The sequence below is a fragment of the Brachycentrus maculatus genome, unplaced genomic scaffold (assembly GCF_059751285.1).
Source record: "Brachycentrus maculatus isolate JH-2025_06_01 unplaced genomic scaffold, ASM5975128v1 h1tg000442l, whole genome shotgun sequence".
NCBI lineage: Eukaryota > Metazoa > Arthropoda > Insecta > Trichoptera > Brachycentridae > Brachycentrus > Brachycentrus maculatus.
Window position 1 is genome coordinate 42783 of NW_028281190.1, and position 19601 is coordinate 62383.

At 32.1% G+C, this 19601-nt stretch overlaps 1 protein-coding gene across 1 annotated transcript in view; it reads right to left on the reverse strand.

The window, feature by feature from the left end:
* Positions 1-5375: 5375 nt before the first annotated feature.
* The window catches only part of LOC148302499 (microprocessor complex subunit DGCR8-like), a 32236-nt gene continuing 18010 nt past the window's right edge, over positions 5376-19601 (reverse strand). Inside the window, exon 10 of the mRNA XM_088271509.1 lies at positions 5376-15205. Within this exon, the coding sequence (XP_088127635.1) occupies positions 14924-15205 (282 nt within the window). The 3' untranslated portion in view covers positions 5376-14923. The remainder of the gene's footprint in view (positions 15206-19601) is intronic.

Consider the following 19601-nt stretch of genomic DNA (forward strand, 5'->3'; position numbering starts at 1 on the left):
TTTTCAACTCATCTTTGTTGATAACTTGTCGCCGAGGTACTTCATATGCATTCACCGGCAATGCACGGAGATGTATTATCTTTACTGTTCTAACGCATAATTTGCCTCTACGAGCGTAGTCTGTCTCACTCATGTCACCGTTTCAAGGAATGGATAGATTGTCATATCATGATAGTGCAGAATTATGTGCAAACTAAAATATGCACGGCAACTCATTTGTGCTTGCTCGAAGGTATAGAAGATAATGTTGCAATAGTTTGAACCTTTCTTTATACTAACAATACTGGATGATAAAACTGAATCACAGATATTGGTAAAGTTAATAGTATGAAGATACGTAGCGCATTGCACATGTGGCTTAGAAACCACGTGTGATGATAACTCAAAAGTAAATTAATGAATATTTGGCTATTGATAAATATGAAGTTTAAGTTATCCAGGCTACGTAGCTGATGGGTTATCTTTTTCACTTTGATTCAAACCCGTTGCATCGATTTCATACGAAAGATTTTACTACATTAATTAGATAATTTTACCTTTACTGTGTACGAATTTTCAACGAATCTCTATTTTCAGGAAAAAGTTACTCAAAAAATTTAATGAATATTAATTTTATACCAAATGTTATCTATATTACGTAATTAAAACATTGAAATATGTTTGTAATCGAAGCTCAAAAGCTTTTTTATAAGCGAAGTTTAATGGAATAAAATGATTTTCAAAAAATCTTTTTTTATCAAATGAACGTCGTTTTTAATGTCTTTTTTTTAATGAGGTATTATCAATTTTTATCGAAAAAAAATAATGGTACCTACCCCTATTTAAAGGTTAGATGCCATAAAAACCGCGGGTTTATCGCGAAAATGATTAACGGTTCCATGACAGGTATACTAATGGAAATATTCAAACCATTTAACGTTCGTTTTCAGTCTTTTATATTTAGGGTTGCCATATTTTTCTCAGACCACGTCGGGACATTTTAATAAAGGAAGATGTGGTTATCTTTCAATGCGGTTGGACAACTGTCATATTGTGTATTAGTGGATTTAATAATAATAAAATATTTATTTTTAAGTTTTACTCATAAAAGTTTTTAAAAATTACTTACTTTTTCAAGGTATTATGTCGAAAGTCCACCTACGCATGTATTGAATCCAATTTTTTTAAAGAAAATGGACAAAAATGGTATTCAAATGCAGTCATATAAAACGCTGTTTGTTTCTTTCACAACAGCCTTCGCTTTCACACATCTTTGGTTAGATTTAGAAAGCTTCTATTAAGCAGGGGTCCTTTTGTATGTACGCAAAATCCAAACCCGGATTATTTTACACACTGAAAACAAATAAAAACCAAATTTTTAATTTTTATTTAGCTTATACTCACCAGTCAATTTTTATTCATAGCATTTTATGTATGTCCAAATACTTGTTCACAAATCTAGGTGTCTCCTTTGTGGAGTTATTTTACATTTTTAACATCTCAACATGTCTGTATAGTACTTATTTCTTTTTTAACAAAAATGTTAATAATATTAGTATTTAACCACTCACCGTGAGTGGTTATATACCAATATTTTTAACATTTTTTTAATTATTAATATTTTTGCCTAACTCGGTGAGTGGTTATATACTGATATTATTAACATTTTTGTAAAGAAATAATTGAAAATGACTAACCACAAAGTAAATGCTTTAAATATGAATAAATCGAGAATATCTGTATAATAATATACACTAAAAGTGGTTTAAACCCATGTCTGTGGTTTAAAATGTTTAAACCGCCTTTACATCTATAATCACGACGAATGGCGGCCCTACTTTAATTTCTTTTGAATTCCGGGGATATTATTCAACTAATAATGATGTGGTGGGAAGTTTATTACTATTAAAAGATATTACCGTTTGTCATTCCCATTATTGGGTATATTAATATCAGGAAATGGATTATATTAGGCTCGGCAATTTAAATATACGGAAAACTCAAAATCCGCAAAAATACTTCTGTAAATTTCAATAAAAAAATGTGATTAGACTGATTTTTAGAAGGTCAATGGGTCTATTCTACAAAACTCGTTAAGAATTCATTTGTAAAAAAAATGTATTCCTATCAAGTTACGTGTCTCCCCTGTCATTGTTCTGAGATTTTCCTTTTTTATTTTTTATTTATTGTATTAAGTTTTAACATGTTTTTTTTTGTATCAAACAGTGCTTAAGGCCCAGTTTTCGTTAAGCCACAACATAATTTTCTATAAATAGAGTAAAATTTTACGTAATTGTTTTTTTTTCTTAAAACACTGTTTTTGCATTGAAAAAATAAGTTTTTCTTCAAAATAATTAAATGGTTTTGAATAGAAGAGTTATTGAAAGGTTAGGAAAAAAATGGTTTTCTACATAAAATATTCGATCAATTCTTTAAAAAAATCGGACGGAAAAGACGTGTTACCTCTACGGTGGTCGACCAGTGCACGAATTCTGTCTTGTGTTGTATCTCCTTAATGATACAGTATTTCAGTAATGAGTTACCTCTCTGATAGAGCATATACCGCTGGTGTTTATAATTTCTAGCATAAGTATCACGTATGGCTGATATTTTAAAGGAAAAAGAGGATATTATTTAAATTCATATTGTGTCGTTCAGTAATCGTATTTTTAAAAAGCAATTATGTGCACTAAAAATAAAATATCAAAGTGAAATTTCTTGAACAAATAAAAGCATAGAATAGGGGAGTATAGAAATTATGTTTGTTGAAATGTATTATTTAATGTACATAACGAAACGAGTTGCGTTTACATGTATTTTGAGCTTAATCTTTTTGTGTTTGAAACTTTTAGAAATAACACCAATTTACTCTATAAACGACCATTTTAAACATAAAGAGACTAATCTTGTAACTTGTAACATAAATTAAATATTAATTTTTGACATCTCTTCAAAGATGAAGAAGAATATGGAAGTCTGGGCATTTACGGAGCTGACGACCAAATGCCCAGACTTCCATATTCTTCTTCATCTTTGATGAGATGTCAAAAATAATATGAAAAATACTCCTATAATTGGAGATAATCCAGATTTGTGAACAAGTATTTGGACACACTCAATATATTGTAAATCAATTTACTACATAAATGACTATTTTAAACAGAAAGGGATAAGATAGAGATGATGACCCGGTTAGTCTTTTTTGTGTGAACTTTTCACTAAACGGTCAAACTTATAACATGTGCCACGCATTTAAAGTTGGACAAAATCAAGCCGTTTTACAACGATTTTCTTGTTATACTTTTTGAGGCTTGATAAATGGATTGACCCAGGACCCCCTTTTTAGTGTAAAACCGGCCCTGTTTATAGTACAAAGTTCAATGTACATAACCGGAGTAAGTAATTTAACTTTGTTCGTCCCTGTCAAAGTTTCCGAGTGAAAATTTTCGCATATTATGTGGCGGGAACATGGTAGGCAATATACAAAAGTTTTCTTCGCCCACTCGGGTTTTGTATTTAATTTTTAGAAGACTTTGCCTCGCTCGTGTTATCATAATATTATACCTGTATTCACGAATACCGTCAATATACATAAAGTTCATACAAAAGAAAGAGTTAAGGACGATCTTCGCCTCCTCTATTCTTCCCCCACCCATATGAAACTATCATTCTTCTGATCAAAGACTTGGCACGATCAATCAGAACCTAAAATCTGGTAGTGTCAAAAGTCTGCGTAATCGGAGGGCATGTATTGCTAGATGTATGGATGTGAAGGAGGCGAGGAGTGAATGTCAGGACAGAAGAGTGTGGCGTTCCATTCTCTCTCCCTATCCCCTGCGGGGAAACGGCGTGATGGTAGTAGTAGTAGTAGTAGTAGAAGTTCTTATGATCAATTACCTTCTCTCTTATGGCGGCTACAGACGGAGCCGGAATGGCGGCAATTTGCAATATTTTTTTTCTGTATTGTCTCTAATCCGTCACGTTCACGTATGAATTTTAACACGCCGGGTGATTTCGAGTTGACATTTGTGTCATAAATGTGAAAGAGCGGTTCAATATTAACCAATTAGTAGTCCTCGTCAACCTGAAATTCATACGTGAACACAAAAAAAAAATACAGCCGCCATATGCATTACGGCTCCGTCTGTAGTCGCCGTAGGGAACGCCACATAGACAGTTAGTTTTGTAAATAATGCAAATAATTTGTAAACATACTTTTTTGTTACTTCTTTTTACCATCTAAAAAATAATCGAAATATATTAAAATAGCGATAATGAAATCATACAGAAAATCGGGCAGACCACCAAAGAGATGGGCCGATAGCTGGGAATCGACGTCGCAGGAGGCTAATCCCTCTTAAAAACAGGCCACAAGGTCTATAATAATAATAAGAAGAAGAAGAAACCATATCGTAGTCGTACAGGAGAAAGTGACCAACTACCAAAACGTAAAATGTTCAGGAGGGCCATTTGCATACCAAGAAAATAAACACAAATGCGGTTAGTCATTTTTAACAGGTCAAAATATTATATACTTCCAAGTTTAAAATCCTTTGGGATGTTTTTCAGGGCAATATTAAGCTAGTAAGATATCAAATAGTCAATGATCACGTTTTTGTAAAACAATGCACTTGGTCACTTTCTCCCGTATGACTACGATATAATTCAGTGAGGCCTAGTATTGGTTAAGTCGCAACTTAATTTTCTCCAGGTAACATTTTACATATCGCTCACTCCTTTCAAGAACGTCATAAATCAAAAATCGTCAATTTTCAGTTGTGCATGCTTTCGAAATGCCCAGAAAATGTACTATATCCCAGCAAAAGCAGCATATTTTTAACTTAATATTTACCCGCTACAGGGCAGAAAGTGCTTTTATTGCATTTTTAAGAAAAGGTATTGTTCAATAATTTTTTTAAATATACCACATATTTTTCAAATGGAGAAAAAACCTTCAGGTTTTACCTAAAAAGATCTGTTGCACAGTAAAGAGTTTAATAAGTGGCTTAATATTTATTTTTAATACATTGTATTATATTTTCAAACTTTAAAAACGTTCTCCTGAAATATCAAGTTTTTTGGTTTATGACGTTCTTGAAAGGAGTGAGCGATATGTAATTAATTTTTTTCTTAAAACACCGTTTTGACATTGAAAAAATAAGCTTTTCTTCTAAATAATTTTATGGTTTTGAAAATAAAAGAGTTTTTGAAAGCTAGGGAGTTAAAAAAAAATTCTAAAAAACAAAAAATATATAATATACATATTTAAAAATCGGGCGAGGAAAGACGCGTTAACTCTACGGCGGTCGGCCGGTGATTGAATTCTGTGTTGTATCCCCTTAATGGAGAGAAAATGGGTAAAAAAAAATAGATTTAATAAAAAAAACATAAATGAAAAACAAAGAAACGTTTATTCAGAAAATTACACATTTTATAAAATTATAATGGCAATTCAATTATTTGTATGTTACAATAAAACAGTGAAATATTCCCATTCGTAGAACATTCATAAATGCATGACTTAAAACTAAATTAAATATTTGATCATATTGTTGCTATGAGGAAGTCGAGAGTAATTTTAATATTTTCTATTTGTAAACAGACTACTGTAAGTAAATTAATTTTTTTGAAAAATTGGCATATTGATGCCGTTGCGGTGTTTTGCATTTTATTGAAATGACGTCACAAAAACTTGTGTAAAATTTGAATCACATGCATAATATCAAAAGGGAACCTGCCTTACAAGACTGATTAGCGTGAGCTATATATAAACGGTTGCCCCTTTTGGCTAAATCAGTAACAATTTGTACAATTCCATGCGAAGATTTTTTTTTAAATTCTGTTTTAAGTATCACTGAACATCATAGATATAATTAGGTAGTTCGGAACATGCTTCTTATTTTACATATGTAATATACTTATTATAATTAATATATTTAAATAGTTTTGAACGTCCTTAGTATCAATACTTATGTAACTTTGATTGTTCTCACTATCATGGAAATATTTAGTTAGCTTTGAACGTCCTCATTATCATAGATATATAGTATTTAGTTAGCTTTGAACGTCCTCATTATGATAGAAATATTTAAATAGCTTTGAACATAATCATTATCATAGATATACATATTTAACCTAATACTTTGTTTTAACAAAAACTGTTCAATGTTAAAATAACCCATATCTTTATACTACTTTTAAAATTTGTTATTGATTATTGATTGGTTTACATAGTTATTAAAATAAGTTATATAAAAAACGACAATTGTGGAAGTCCAATTTTAACCTTAATTTAAAACATAAAATGTTACATAAAGGTCTATAATTATTTGAAAAAATTACAATGTGCAATACGAAGGACCCGGAAAAAGTTAGTTTAATCCCAATATAAGTAAAAACCAACTAGAGTGTACTGCTTATGAGATCTAAATATAAGCTAGTCTGAAATTTTCATTTTCGGATTAGAACAGTTAAACTAAGCGTCTCTCTTTCTCTCTCTCACGTGCCAAACCTGCGTTGAGCACTATCAAAGGTGATCACTTAAGTTGGCCAAATACCAGGTTGTAAGCTTTGGAAACCTCAAAAAAGATTTTTTAACATTGTCATGTTGTAAAAAAAAGTATTTTGTACATTGGTGAGCTTATCCAAGTGCTTAAAAGCAGCACATACAAGATTTTAAAATATCACTTGATCTGAGAACACAAGCTGCGAAAGGTTAAAATAGATTCATATTGAAACAACAAAACAAGGAATAATACAATTCTTCACCGAGTCCTTCATTACACGCAATATAAAACAATTTATCTTAAATTATCACTAAACAACTTGTTTTTTGCTTTTTTTGTACATTTTTGTTATATTTTAATATTATTAAAAAAAAATCACAATAGGAAAATTATCCTTACAACATTAATTCATTTAAAAAAATAAAACATAAAATATGACTTTTTTATGGTCTACAAGTATCTTTAACTGTAAAGCAAAATATTAATCAGTCACTCTGCACTCCTTATCTCTAAATTGGTTGTTCATATTGCATTGACTTGATGTGAAAAATCACTATCTAGAAAAATATTATTATTGGTGATGATAAGATTTGGTTGAAATGAACATTTTGATCTAAAAAAGAAAGTAAACATAATGATTTATAACTGTGGGCCTCAATTCCAAATAAAGCTATAACTGAAAATTGGTAAAAAAAAATAATATTACATTTACCGTATCATTCTTGCCAGCACTACAAATTAAAAATATTTTGTGAAAATAAATCAATAAAAAAAAGTTATTTTCTAGATTTCCAGGCTTCGTTAAAACAAAAAGTATTGTGGCTGCGTTTGGAATTAACCCCACAAATTAGAAAAAATTGGTGGCACAAAATCGATCTTTATATTTAATCTCAACATCAACAAAAATAAACAGAAAATTAAACAAAATAGACCAAGATAAATTTCAAACTGATAGTACAAATTTGGCCAGCAAAATTCATGACTTCATCTTAACATTTTTGTACAATCCGTCGGTTAATTGGGGGTTATTCAGCTGAGATATAATATCTTTTACCAACTAAAAGAATGTAAGATTTTATAAATAGTAATTCATTTAAGAACAAACTTAAGTCTCCGATAAATGTCGCCAATGTTGCAAAGATGCATAACTAATTTCCGCCAAAAAGATAAAACGCTTTTCAAAATCTTTTTTTTTAACATAAATCGTTTTTTTAATGTGTTTCCAGTATGAATTGTGCATTGTTGCAGTATTGGCGATAATGTACTTAAAAAACTAGGAATCAGATTATTGGATCTCAATCGAAAATAAAACTATAAGAACAAATCACTGTTTCATTTCATTTTTACCACAGTTGGTATTTTTAAATGTACAGCCATAAAAAAAACATTATACGGTGGGCATGCAAACAGGCGCTGCCATATAAGGCCCATATGCGGTGGGCATGCAAACAAGCACTGCCATATAAGGCCCAAAAACCGTGGGCACGCAAACAGGCACTGCCATATGCGGTGGGCATGCATACAAGCACTGCCATATAAGGCCCATATACTGTGGGCATGCAAACAGGCACTGTCATATAAGGCCCAAATACGGTGGGCATGCAAACAGGCACTGCCATATAGGGCCCATATTCGGTGGGCATATAAACAGGCGCTGCTGTATAAGGCCCACGTGCGGTGGGCTTGAATATTATAAACACATGAATGAACTACTTGGACATGGATTTTTGATACATCCTTTCAATAATAAACCACACATATTTCATATTTATAAATGTGTATATGTTTTGTTACTTATACTAGTATTGCAAATTACCACAAAGAAAGTATAATTGAATCGACACATTGTACCACTTCCAGATTCCAACTAAGATTCCAACTAAAATCAAATCCCGAAGAAGTAATGTTTCATTAGCAATGATCTGAATTTAATACGTATTTCTTCTGTAATTTTTGGTATTGTAAAAAAAACCTGAAATAAAAACATAAAATTTTACAACTTTGATAATATTTCAACTAAAAATATTATAAGGATAGTAAATTTAGTACCCTTCGAATTTTATATATATAGGCTAGAAACACGTACATCAGAATCATAGTGAAACAGCTTGGAACTTTGTCATTCTAGAGGTACGGTATTAAAATTTACAGAAGAATCGTCAAAGCTTATGCATCATTTACACGCAATGGCTGTCGAATAAGTCATTCCGCTAAGACAATCCAAAAAAATCTATTAAAGTTGTCACACTCACACATACATAAGCCGATAGTGTTGTTATAGTTCCTTACATTTATTTACATTTTTGTGTTGCCGATTTATCTATGCTTTTCCCTTGATTTGATATATATATAGTTTTTTTTGGAAATGGAACCCATCAGTGAATGTTTTGTATCTATCATTTTATTATCTGTGGCACACCTGCACACATCCGAAAGAAACATAAATATGCATTTTTACAGTCTGAAACTGACAAGGAATATGCATTTATAAGAAAGCGTCAAATTATCTCAGGACATTTTGTTTCTTCGGATGCCCAGTGATACGAGGCCTTCGGAATGCCTTAGTGGAGTGTCTAATCAACAAACATTGAAACGTACAAAACATTTATAATTCCAGTGGTAATTTCATTAAACCTACACAGAAAATTGTCAAACCAATTAAAGATACATATTCAGAAAACATTTATTCTCCATATAATGCAGATCAGTGCAAGTTTTGATAATTTTATATAAAACCTTAACTAATCACAGCGAAACAACATCAGCTATTTACAAATGAATCCACATCCACATTATTACAGTTGGAACATGATACACCTACAGATACCCTCACGTATACTGTCGTAAGCCACAAACTCTCAATATTGAGTTTCTTGTAACTGCAGACAGTTGGTAGAATTCCATATTGAATTGTTGGGTAATACATCTAAAATTAAACACGGTCAATGAATTGAATTGTACTTTATTTACACATATGATATGTGATGCGTTTCATCTTATTAAGACATTAGACATCAAACACTCATTGTTTGGTAATGATAAACACAGAGTGTTTGATAATGTCTTAATAAGACAAAACGCGTTACATATTATATTTGTAAATAAAGTAGAATTCAATACATTGACCGTGTTTAATTTTGGATATATTACCCAACAATTCTATATTGAGTTTATTTTTAAAATTACTTTATAATTTTAGTTTTGTTAATCTTTCCCTTACTCTTGTGAAAAAAATACATGCATTCCTAATTATGTGTATTTATTGCACATGTAAAAATGACCAATTTAAAATCTGAAAAATAAGAATATTCATATTTCAAGTCAAGTGATGATTTTTTTAAATTAAATTGCTCACAAAAACGAGAAAGAAGAGCACTTTCATTCGATGCCCGAGATCAACTGAGTATATTTCTAGCATTCCCATATAACAAGGGAGAGTGCGATAGAGACATGAATAGCGTCACTCGTTTTCTAGAATGAATATACCTACGTCACACACTGGCACATGCTCAATTTTATCGGCAAATTAATTCCCAATTTTCACAAAATATTTTTGATATGGCAAAGAAGTGGTAATCACGATCAATATTATTTTTCATACAACATGTAAATGTATTACAAAATAATATGTAAAATCTTAACCCAATATTTATTATATTTACAGAGGTATTAAAATTTTAAGAAATATATACACATCACAGGAAAGAATGGTTTAAAAAAGTGTAAAACTCGGTAGAAACGTAACAGAAAAAAATATGATAAAATTTTCTTTTGCGGAATTGGACTTGGTGGCTTAGGATAGTATACAGAGAAAGTATTGATAGGTATATCATGATGTATACAATTAAAAAACAGTCATTAAAGTTAGCCATTGACCTATTTTTTTACGTCACAGTGCAAATTGTCACAGCATTTTCATTTGATTTATTTTTAAGAAATCTAATGATTTTTAAATAACGCATTTATGTATTTAAATACAAATGTACTGCATCTCGGGAGGAATGACATATTTTGAGATAACCTGCGTATAAAAGATTTTTTCAGATGCACACGAAACACATCCAATTCATATCACGGAAAAAGAATCACCGAAGATGGTGACTGGCAGGGTTGCCAAATGAAAAAACATGCAGGAACTGCATGACTTTCAGTTTGTATAACTCGGGGTTTTACCGCATTCCTATTTTACTAAATTGTGAATTTTAAATTTACTTTTTATACAAATTTTATATTAAATTTTAAACATGATATTCAGGATACAATTAACCCTAATTGGTTTAATTAATGACTATAGCTGGTGCACGGAGGGCTACATACTAGAGAATGCCACTTTATCAACATGATACATTTAATCTACTTAACATGCAATATTTTAATTATATTCAACTTTTTAAATATGATTCATTCTACTTTGTATTTTTTAAACTTTTAATGGAGATCGCCAATTGAGATATCATTGTATACATATAACTTCGTTAAAAGTAAAAATAGGCACACATATTTTTGTTCGTACTAAAAAGTAAACTAACAAAAATGAGTGCATTTACTCCAGATATATTTTGTCAAATTGGTCCTTACGATGTTCTGCTGAGAAAGAGCTCATTATTGTATGCAAAACCATATAAGTTTTTTTTTAAATGAACACTTCAGTACATAGTATTTGCATTCTAGTATAAAAAAAGTGTACACTCGGAACATTTTTCAATACAGCCATATATTGTACAAGCACAAAATGATAAATATTTTCAATCAATTATTCAAATTAATTTGTCTTAATAAAAACAGTCAAATTTTGGCACAGCAAGTACCGGAGACGCAACTGTTGCATATACTGTAACTAAACAATATGGATATTGTCTCGAATGGCTTAATCCGGCAATATGTCAACAAATCTGGTTACAGCAACAGTGAGTTTGGATACAGTAACAGCTAAAGATCATCAGATGAAAACCCGGCACGATAATTCGTATGGTTCAACTACAGTTAGGTGATACAAGGCAGTTCTCAATTTACGAACGTCAGTTTGGAAACATTTACTGTAGTGAACTTGACAATTTAGATTTAAAAAATCTGAATACAGGTCAAATCTCGGTATTACGAATTTCACGGGACCAAAAAAATATTTCGTTATAATGCAAATTCGTTACACTGGATGTATGGGATGACAGATTTTAAATTTATTTTATCGCTACATTATACCCACTCTTATCAGAAAATTAAAATTAGTTATTACTGGTACCTACCTACTACAGGACACAACAGAAATGAAATTATGATTTTCGAACTGTGAGACTTTATTGGAAAAAAGATATTTATAAGCAATGAAAGATAAGTGAATTAAAAAGCAGGTTCACATAGGTTTTTAATTTTTGATTAAAAAAATTGGAAATTTTCTTTTGGACTTCTCAATGTTTTAAATTGTATTGTAACATCATTTTAAAATTTTGAAAAACAAGTTCGTTATTCTGAGATCGTCTTCGCTACATTGAATTTTGGTTCAGTACATTTTATATGGAAGTTGCAGATTTGTTATACTGGAAATTTCGTTAATTTGGTATTGGCTACAAAGAGATTTGTCCTGTAGTTCCGATTCATCTTTATCATTCGATTTTGCCAGAGCTTATTATCTGGCCTTGTGACAAGAGCGAGGTCTATCTAGCGCACTCAGTCAGAACCGAACCTGGTAGTTTTTTTGTATCTGATCCGTCCAGTGCGTATAGGAGTGACTAGCGACCGCACGACTTCACGCATGCAACTATACCCCAAACAAGTGGATTCTTATCTTCGCAATCACATGTCCATAGTACTAGAAGATTCTAGAGTTTATGACAGATGACAGTCATTGAGTAACGTAAAGTTCCTCTAGAATGGAGGCATTTGTGCGGCGCTTAGTCTATGATACAAGCAGCATCTTATAATAGGAGCCTATTCATTTGAAATATTTCGGAAATTTTCATTTACATCTTAAATTTATTTATTTTTTACTCATTCATACATTTCGGGATTCAACATGGTACAGCTCAGGCTGATAATGGGCCAATTCACCAATACTCATATTATAATTTCGTAAATCCGTTCGTAGATCGAGAACTGCCCCAATTATTTGATTTAATTATTTGGTATATGCGGCACCTTGCTTATTAAAATAGACATTTGGATTATCCAACGATACTACAAACAGCTCTCAGTAATCACAGACAAATTCTAGTATTGAATGATTCCCTACTACTTATGGCAAAGTAAAAAGTGTCATACGCATTCAATATATATTTCTATCAATCAGTTGATCAGATTTCCCAATTATTTTTCCCAACTATTAAAATCCAACATTAACACATTTTTCTGTAAATATGTTGACCAAACTTGATATGTTTTCCTGGCAATTGTGTGATTTGTATTATTTTTTGTTTGGAAAATTCTGAAAAATGTCATGAAATTTCAATAAACAGATTTACTGTATACACAGATATAATGAATCTCAAAGGGGTTTGGTTGACCTCTATATAACCAATTCTACTGAATTCTACCACATTAAAATAATGAATATGTGTGCTATAAGAAATAATACAGTAAACACGTTGCAATTCAAATGTGCACATACCACTAGCGTGTACATAGTTTCATTTTACATATCACTACTGCGTACATGAGTGACACACTGAAATTATATATTTTTCATCGGATGCTATGGCTAGGCCAGGGTGGATTTCAAAAGAAATTGTTACATCGAAGTTTTACTGTATACGTAGTCTCACTTTGCAAAAAATAGTGTGGGTCTGTTTCTGCAGAAGTCCACCAAGCAACTGGTGCAAAAATTTCAATGTGTCATTCTGCGATTAAGCTTCTATTAAAAGCGTCAATCTGAAAATCACATTGACAATCTTTTATTGATGGTGCCCTGACCCCATATGCGCAACATGACAATGCAATTTTTATCGCATGACTGCCTATTACTTCATGCCACATTGAAATAATCCATATAGTGGGGAATATTCAATACATTCTGAAAAGAAATATAATTTTTTTAAATTAAAAATGTATAAATATAATTTTATTATTTTTCACAGCTAGGGGCATCTCTGGATTATTGATAAATGGTAATTTTTTTAAAGGTATGGTATATGCTTATAAATTCAAAAATTGAGATACATTTCCTTTACGATTTTGGGGTCACGTTACTACATGGTTCTTCTAACCCTTATCCACACTCAATGGCGCATAGGGCACTGCATCATATTGACGCAATGTTATTTTTATTGTTTATTATTTTTGATTGTTACATGAAAGCAAGCTGATTAATTATACGCTTCAGATACCAGTCCAGGGTGATAATAAATAAATACTAGAGCGAAAAATCTTAGCATTTATTTTTACCTCCCTTAGAATTCGTTCCGATTTTAAATTTTTTAAATTACTTTATCGACAATGAATTAGTACAAAATATTGCAGACGTAATCTACACCTACTTGTAAATTAAATACGCTGAAATTGTTATATTTTATTTGGAAAGTGGATAAACTTGCTACCGTTCTGGAGGTCCCAGGTTCGATTCCCAGAGGGGTGTCAAATAAAAAAGTGATTTTCTCACTCTACTATTTATTCAATACTACCCTGGACTGGTACCTGCAGAGGACGGCTGATCACCTTTCCTTCGTGTGTTAACGGTCAAGATAACACTGCGTTTATACGATGCAGTGCCCTATGCACCAGTGGGGTGCGGATAAGGGTTCGAAGATGAAGACTGTATTATATTATTATGTAATAATAAAAAATTAAACCTTGAACAGTATAAAGGAAGTGTTTTAACCTGTTAACCGGGCGGTCTGCTGTCCAATTACGCAACTTGTAACGGGCGCGAATACTGATTCACTCCGTGTCTTAAATTCATGTCAAGACATGTATGGATGACTAATACCTTATATTATTTTGAGAAATAAAAAGACTTTGTGTTTTGATCCACTCACATTTTTATTAACCAACTAGTTTCGGCAACAACCTGTTGCCCTCTTCAGGGTTTAATTTATGACTCATATGAGTCATAAATTGAATTAAACCCTGATGTTATTTTTGAGTCATTTATGAGTCATTTATGAGTTATTTATGAGTCATTATGAGTCATAAATTAAACCCTAAAGAGGGCAACAGGTTGTTGCTGAAACTAGTTGGTTAATAAAAATGTGAGTGGATCAAAACACAAACTCTTTTTAATTCTCAAAATAATATATCAATATGATACACAAGGTTAATGCTTTCAATATTCAAAAGACTAATACCTTTGTTGTTCGATAAATATACGTCCATACATATATAATATAATAAACATATATTTCAAGGACGTATTCATTTGTCCTTCCCGTACCCGATATTGTTTGCATTGGACGTATTTATGCGTCCCACTCGGTTAACAGGTTAATATAGTAGCGGGATCTTAGGTTGGATTAAAAGTCGACGTTGTTCAGGTTGGACCCGGAGAAGGTGGGCAGGTCCTCCTTGACGACCAGCTTGCCGATGGGCGTGACCTCCATGTCCTTCTCCATGAGCTTGGTCATCTCGGCCTTGAGCTTGTCCAGGATGGCGTAGTTGGGCTGATTCACGGCCGCCTTGGACTGCAGCAGGGTGATCTCCTGCTCCTCCAGCTTCTTCTCCTTGAAGCTCTTCACCGAGCGCGTCCCGTACAGCCGCAGCAGGGAGCCCCACGACGAGATGTTCGGGTGAAGGGCCTGAAGAAGAGACAGCAATGTCACATACATAATCAATATACATTTAAATTCACATACAAAATACATTACTAACATATAACTATACCAAATCATGCCTTAAACCTTCACCATAACTTATTATTATTAATTATTAAAACCCTTATCAACACCCCAATAGTGCATAGGGCACTGCATTATACACACACAGTGTTATCTTGATCGTTAACACACGAAGGAAAGGTGATCAGCCCTCCGCTTCAGGTACCAGTCCAGGGTAATATTGAATAAATATTTGAGCGAAAAAATCACTTATATTCATTTGACCCCCCTGGGAATCGAACCCGGGACCTCCAGAACGGTAGCCGAGCGTGCTGACCATTACACTACGGAGGCGGACATAATCAATATACATTTAAATTCACATACAAAATCCATTACTAACATATAACTATATCAAATCATGCCTAAAACCTTTACCATAACTTACACGTAACTATTATTATAATACAATACTTAAATCATCCAATTTAAATGCATTTTGTCAGAAATATTATATAAAATCATGGTTTTCAACTCACTGATTTAATTTCAATGATTTAATAACGCGATCGACTTACTATGTACAATATCGCAAGAAACTTGAACTTGATTTGAACATGTCGATAAGAAGTAACTGCCACAAATTTTGTTGTTGCAGAGAATACAGGAGTTCCCCATACTAATGAGCAGTAGAAGAGGTCCTCAACCAACGTTTCCAGATTTAATTATATATTATTAAAATTCACATACAAAATCCATCTCTAACATAAAATGATATCTAAAACCTTTACCATAACTTACATGTAATTATTATTTTAATACAATACTTAAACTTATTAAATTTTAATTAATTTTGTCACTAAAATTATATATAATCATGGTTTTCAACTCCTGCCTTGTTGTTTATATAATATAGAATTTTGCCTAGCCTCACACCAGTCTGATGATGTCGGTAACGACAAAACCTGGTTGCTGGTCAAATGAAATTCATGTGGTAAAAATTACACAGCTGTTATTTTATTATATAAAATGCAGTTCCACCAAGAAATGTCAATCAAAATACAGTAGAACCTCTCATAATGAGCACCTCTCATAAAGAGTAACTCGTATAACGAGCTTTAAAAAATGTGAAAAAGTTGCTCCCTTAACGAGCACCATTTCGCATAACGAGTTACAGAGAAAGGACAAGTCCCTTTTTCACGACAGTCACTTGTGAGCCGGGACTGCCGCGCTAGTCAAAACAAAAAATGTTTTGCTTAACACATTAGTTACGGCAATGTTTTGATAAAACTGTATCTTGAGGCGGGCGACATTAGACAGCTGTCCGGAAATATAAAATATGTCAGTGAACTTCATATTTTGAACTTGAGGTTGAACTCGAAAACAATACAAAAACGGTTAAATGGTCTCTAACGTCTCAAAATAAAATCATGTTAGTCCACAAATCACAAAAGTAAAAAAAATGTTAAAAACACTAATAAAATATTAGAAAATAACAACACAGTTTAACAACCGCCGAAAACTCAAAATCTGCCAATAAAAAATGATTTATGGGCTTTCCCCACACGCGTTTATTGCTTTGTAAGTACCAACTGCCGACTTAAGTGATGACGACAATGATCTTTGTATTTTATTTCATTTTAGGACAAAGAAAAAAACGCACCGTCTGTATCCATTGTTTAAAGTTAATTTGTAACATTTCCTTCAAAACAGATTACGACCATTAGCTATGTTTTGAACCAGTAAATATCAGTATTATTTTTTTATATTACAACGACATCTATCCACTACACAACAAAAGCAAAAAGGCCAAGAGATTAGAAGTTTATGACGCGTTTTTTGTATCCTAAATTGAAGGTAGCCGAAATGCACAAAAATGTGCACCCCGCCACCACACAAGGTTTCTGAAACGCACAAATATGTGCACACCGTACACAATGTGTTAACAAGTGTTTCGCTTAAAAAGTAAGATTCTAGAATGAATTATGCTCGTTATGAGAGGTTCCACTGTATTTATAGATTTGGCTTTTAATTTGTAGTATTTCATTTTCATTTATATTACTAAATATTAAAATCAAACACTGATTTTTAGAGTCTACTAAATTAGTATTTCATTTTAATATTCAATATATAAAAATAATCAATACTTAGTCTTTCTATTCCATTGTAAACATTGACAATCTTTTCACATGTTGATATCTTAACATAGATGACGAAGAATATGGAAGTCTGCATATTTACAGGGGTTATGACCTGTCTGGTTAAGTGATCGCTTTACACATGTGTAACATTCACCATTCTACCCATGATTGACAACCATAATGCTAAAATTTTTGGAACTCGTACATATATCATAAATCTCATGATGCTTTGTTTGTTCACGGGAGCCATCTATGGTAAGTTGAGAAAGCTTTTATGTAACAAAGACCCTTTTATTTAGATGTATGGATGATCTTAACCGGATTATTTTACATACTGAGAGACGCGTGAAAACATTATTTTAAAAAAAAAATACGAAGCTTGTCATTCAACCAGTTATTTTATTTGTAATATATTTTTCTGACAATCTTATTAATATTTGAGAACCTTCTTTAGGAATATTTACATATTCAGAATGTTAATCGTGCCTTGTCAGCCACCAGTGGTCAACAAGCCACAATTGGAATGTTTCGTGTCTGCCACCAGTGGCTGACACTATATACTTTATTTGGACCCTGTATAAATTCATTAATTTCTACACAGAGTGGACGTGGCACCACCTTATAAACTCTGTCAATGGAAGTGTTGGTAATCCGTTTTCGACACATGAAAAATCTTAATATATTTTGTATATTAACACACTTCCGATGGAAAAGGTATTTCTACCCGTTGGGTCAATTAATGCTTAAGGACGAGAAGGGTATTTTTACCTTCTGCACCAACCTCATTTCAAAGTCAGAAAAAAAAAATTATCTGATGTTTTTATAATATCATATACCAATCTCTTTGTTAAGGTCTTAACTATATGTACATAATTATCAAATCCCGTCACCAGCATAAAAAATATCCGTCTGAAATGTGTTAAAAGTATTTTCAACTTTGTGGTATGGTAATATAACACTTTTTATCATTGATCGTTCACTTCGAGTACTGAATAAGGAGTTTGGATGATGAAATGGTTATACCGAAACCATGAAGTAGCGTTTTTAAATGATATTACACAAAGTAAACGATGAATGATAAGGAGAGTGTTAAACTCAATAATATGCCACAAAACTACATCAAAATAAAAGAACTACATTTTATATTTAGAACTATTTTAAAAACCAAAATGATAAACCACAAATAATCTTTTTTTTTGGCATTTTACGGAAATCTTATTGGCAGTCAACATGCTAATGTAAAAAGAAAAAAAAACATGAATTGTATAGCTTTTATTTGCCATTAATTGTATTAATCTACATTTCACAAATTAGAATTCATAGTCTGTGAAGTTTGCACAGCCATTCAAAGAGAACCGCGGATTTTAAAAACAGATCTGAGAATCTGTCAGTTCCACTATCTGTCTCTTGTGAAGTGGACTGCCAACACTCACGGCATCGCTCTGGAGGTCTTCCAGGTGGTTTCTTCCTTCTGGGTTTTTTTAAAGAGCAATCCAAGCCAGTCTATTTTCTTACATTCTATTGACACGGGCATTCCAGAATCATCTTTGCTGTCTTCCCCATTTGACTATATCATCTTTCTTATTCATTATCTTTGAGTTTCCGGTTATGCACCTCAATTATGGTCCTTAGAAGAGATTTGGTTCTCGGTGTGTCTGCTTTGGTCTCTATCCCATATGTGCCAATTGGTCTCACACATATCTTATATATTTATACTTTGTTTTCAATATTCATGTGTTTCACACTCCGATATTTCAGCCGATTTGTTGACCTGTCTTAGAGCCTTATCATAGAGGTGGCTATAGTGATCTGCTCAATTATTTGATATTCCAACTAGTTTACTTCTTACTGGGTTTCTACTTATTATAAAACTTTTTGTTTTTATTGTAGATATATTATCATTGTATTATATTTGATGTTTGATGCAGTATTTAAAGCAATAATATTCTTTGGATAACGTCTTCAGATTCTGCAATGAGTGCCGTATCGTCGGAAAAGCACGCTAAACTGATTTTCTTGTCTTTCATTGAGTATCCCAGATCAAGTTCAATCGTGCTTTCAATCATCTTATCCATTATAAGATTAAATAGGAATAGACTGAGCCTTGTCTTATTCCAGTGGGTATTGGGACCGCATTTGTGAGTTCTCCTTGTGCTTTTATTATGGTGTAACTGTCAACCCTTCTATAATTTTTATTATGTATTTTCGATCAATATCTCTGTGACATCATCAAGTCA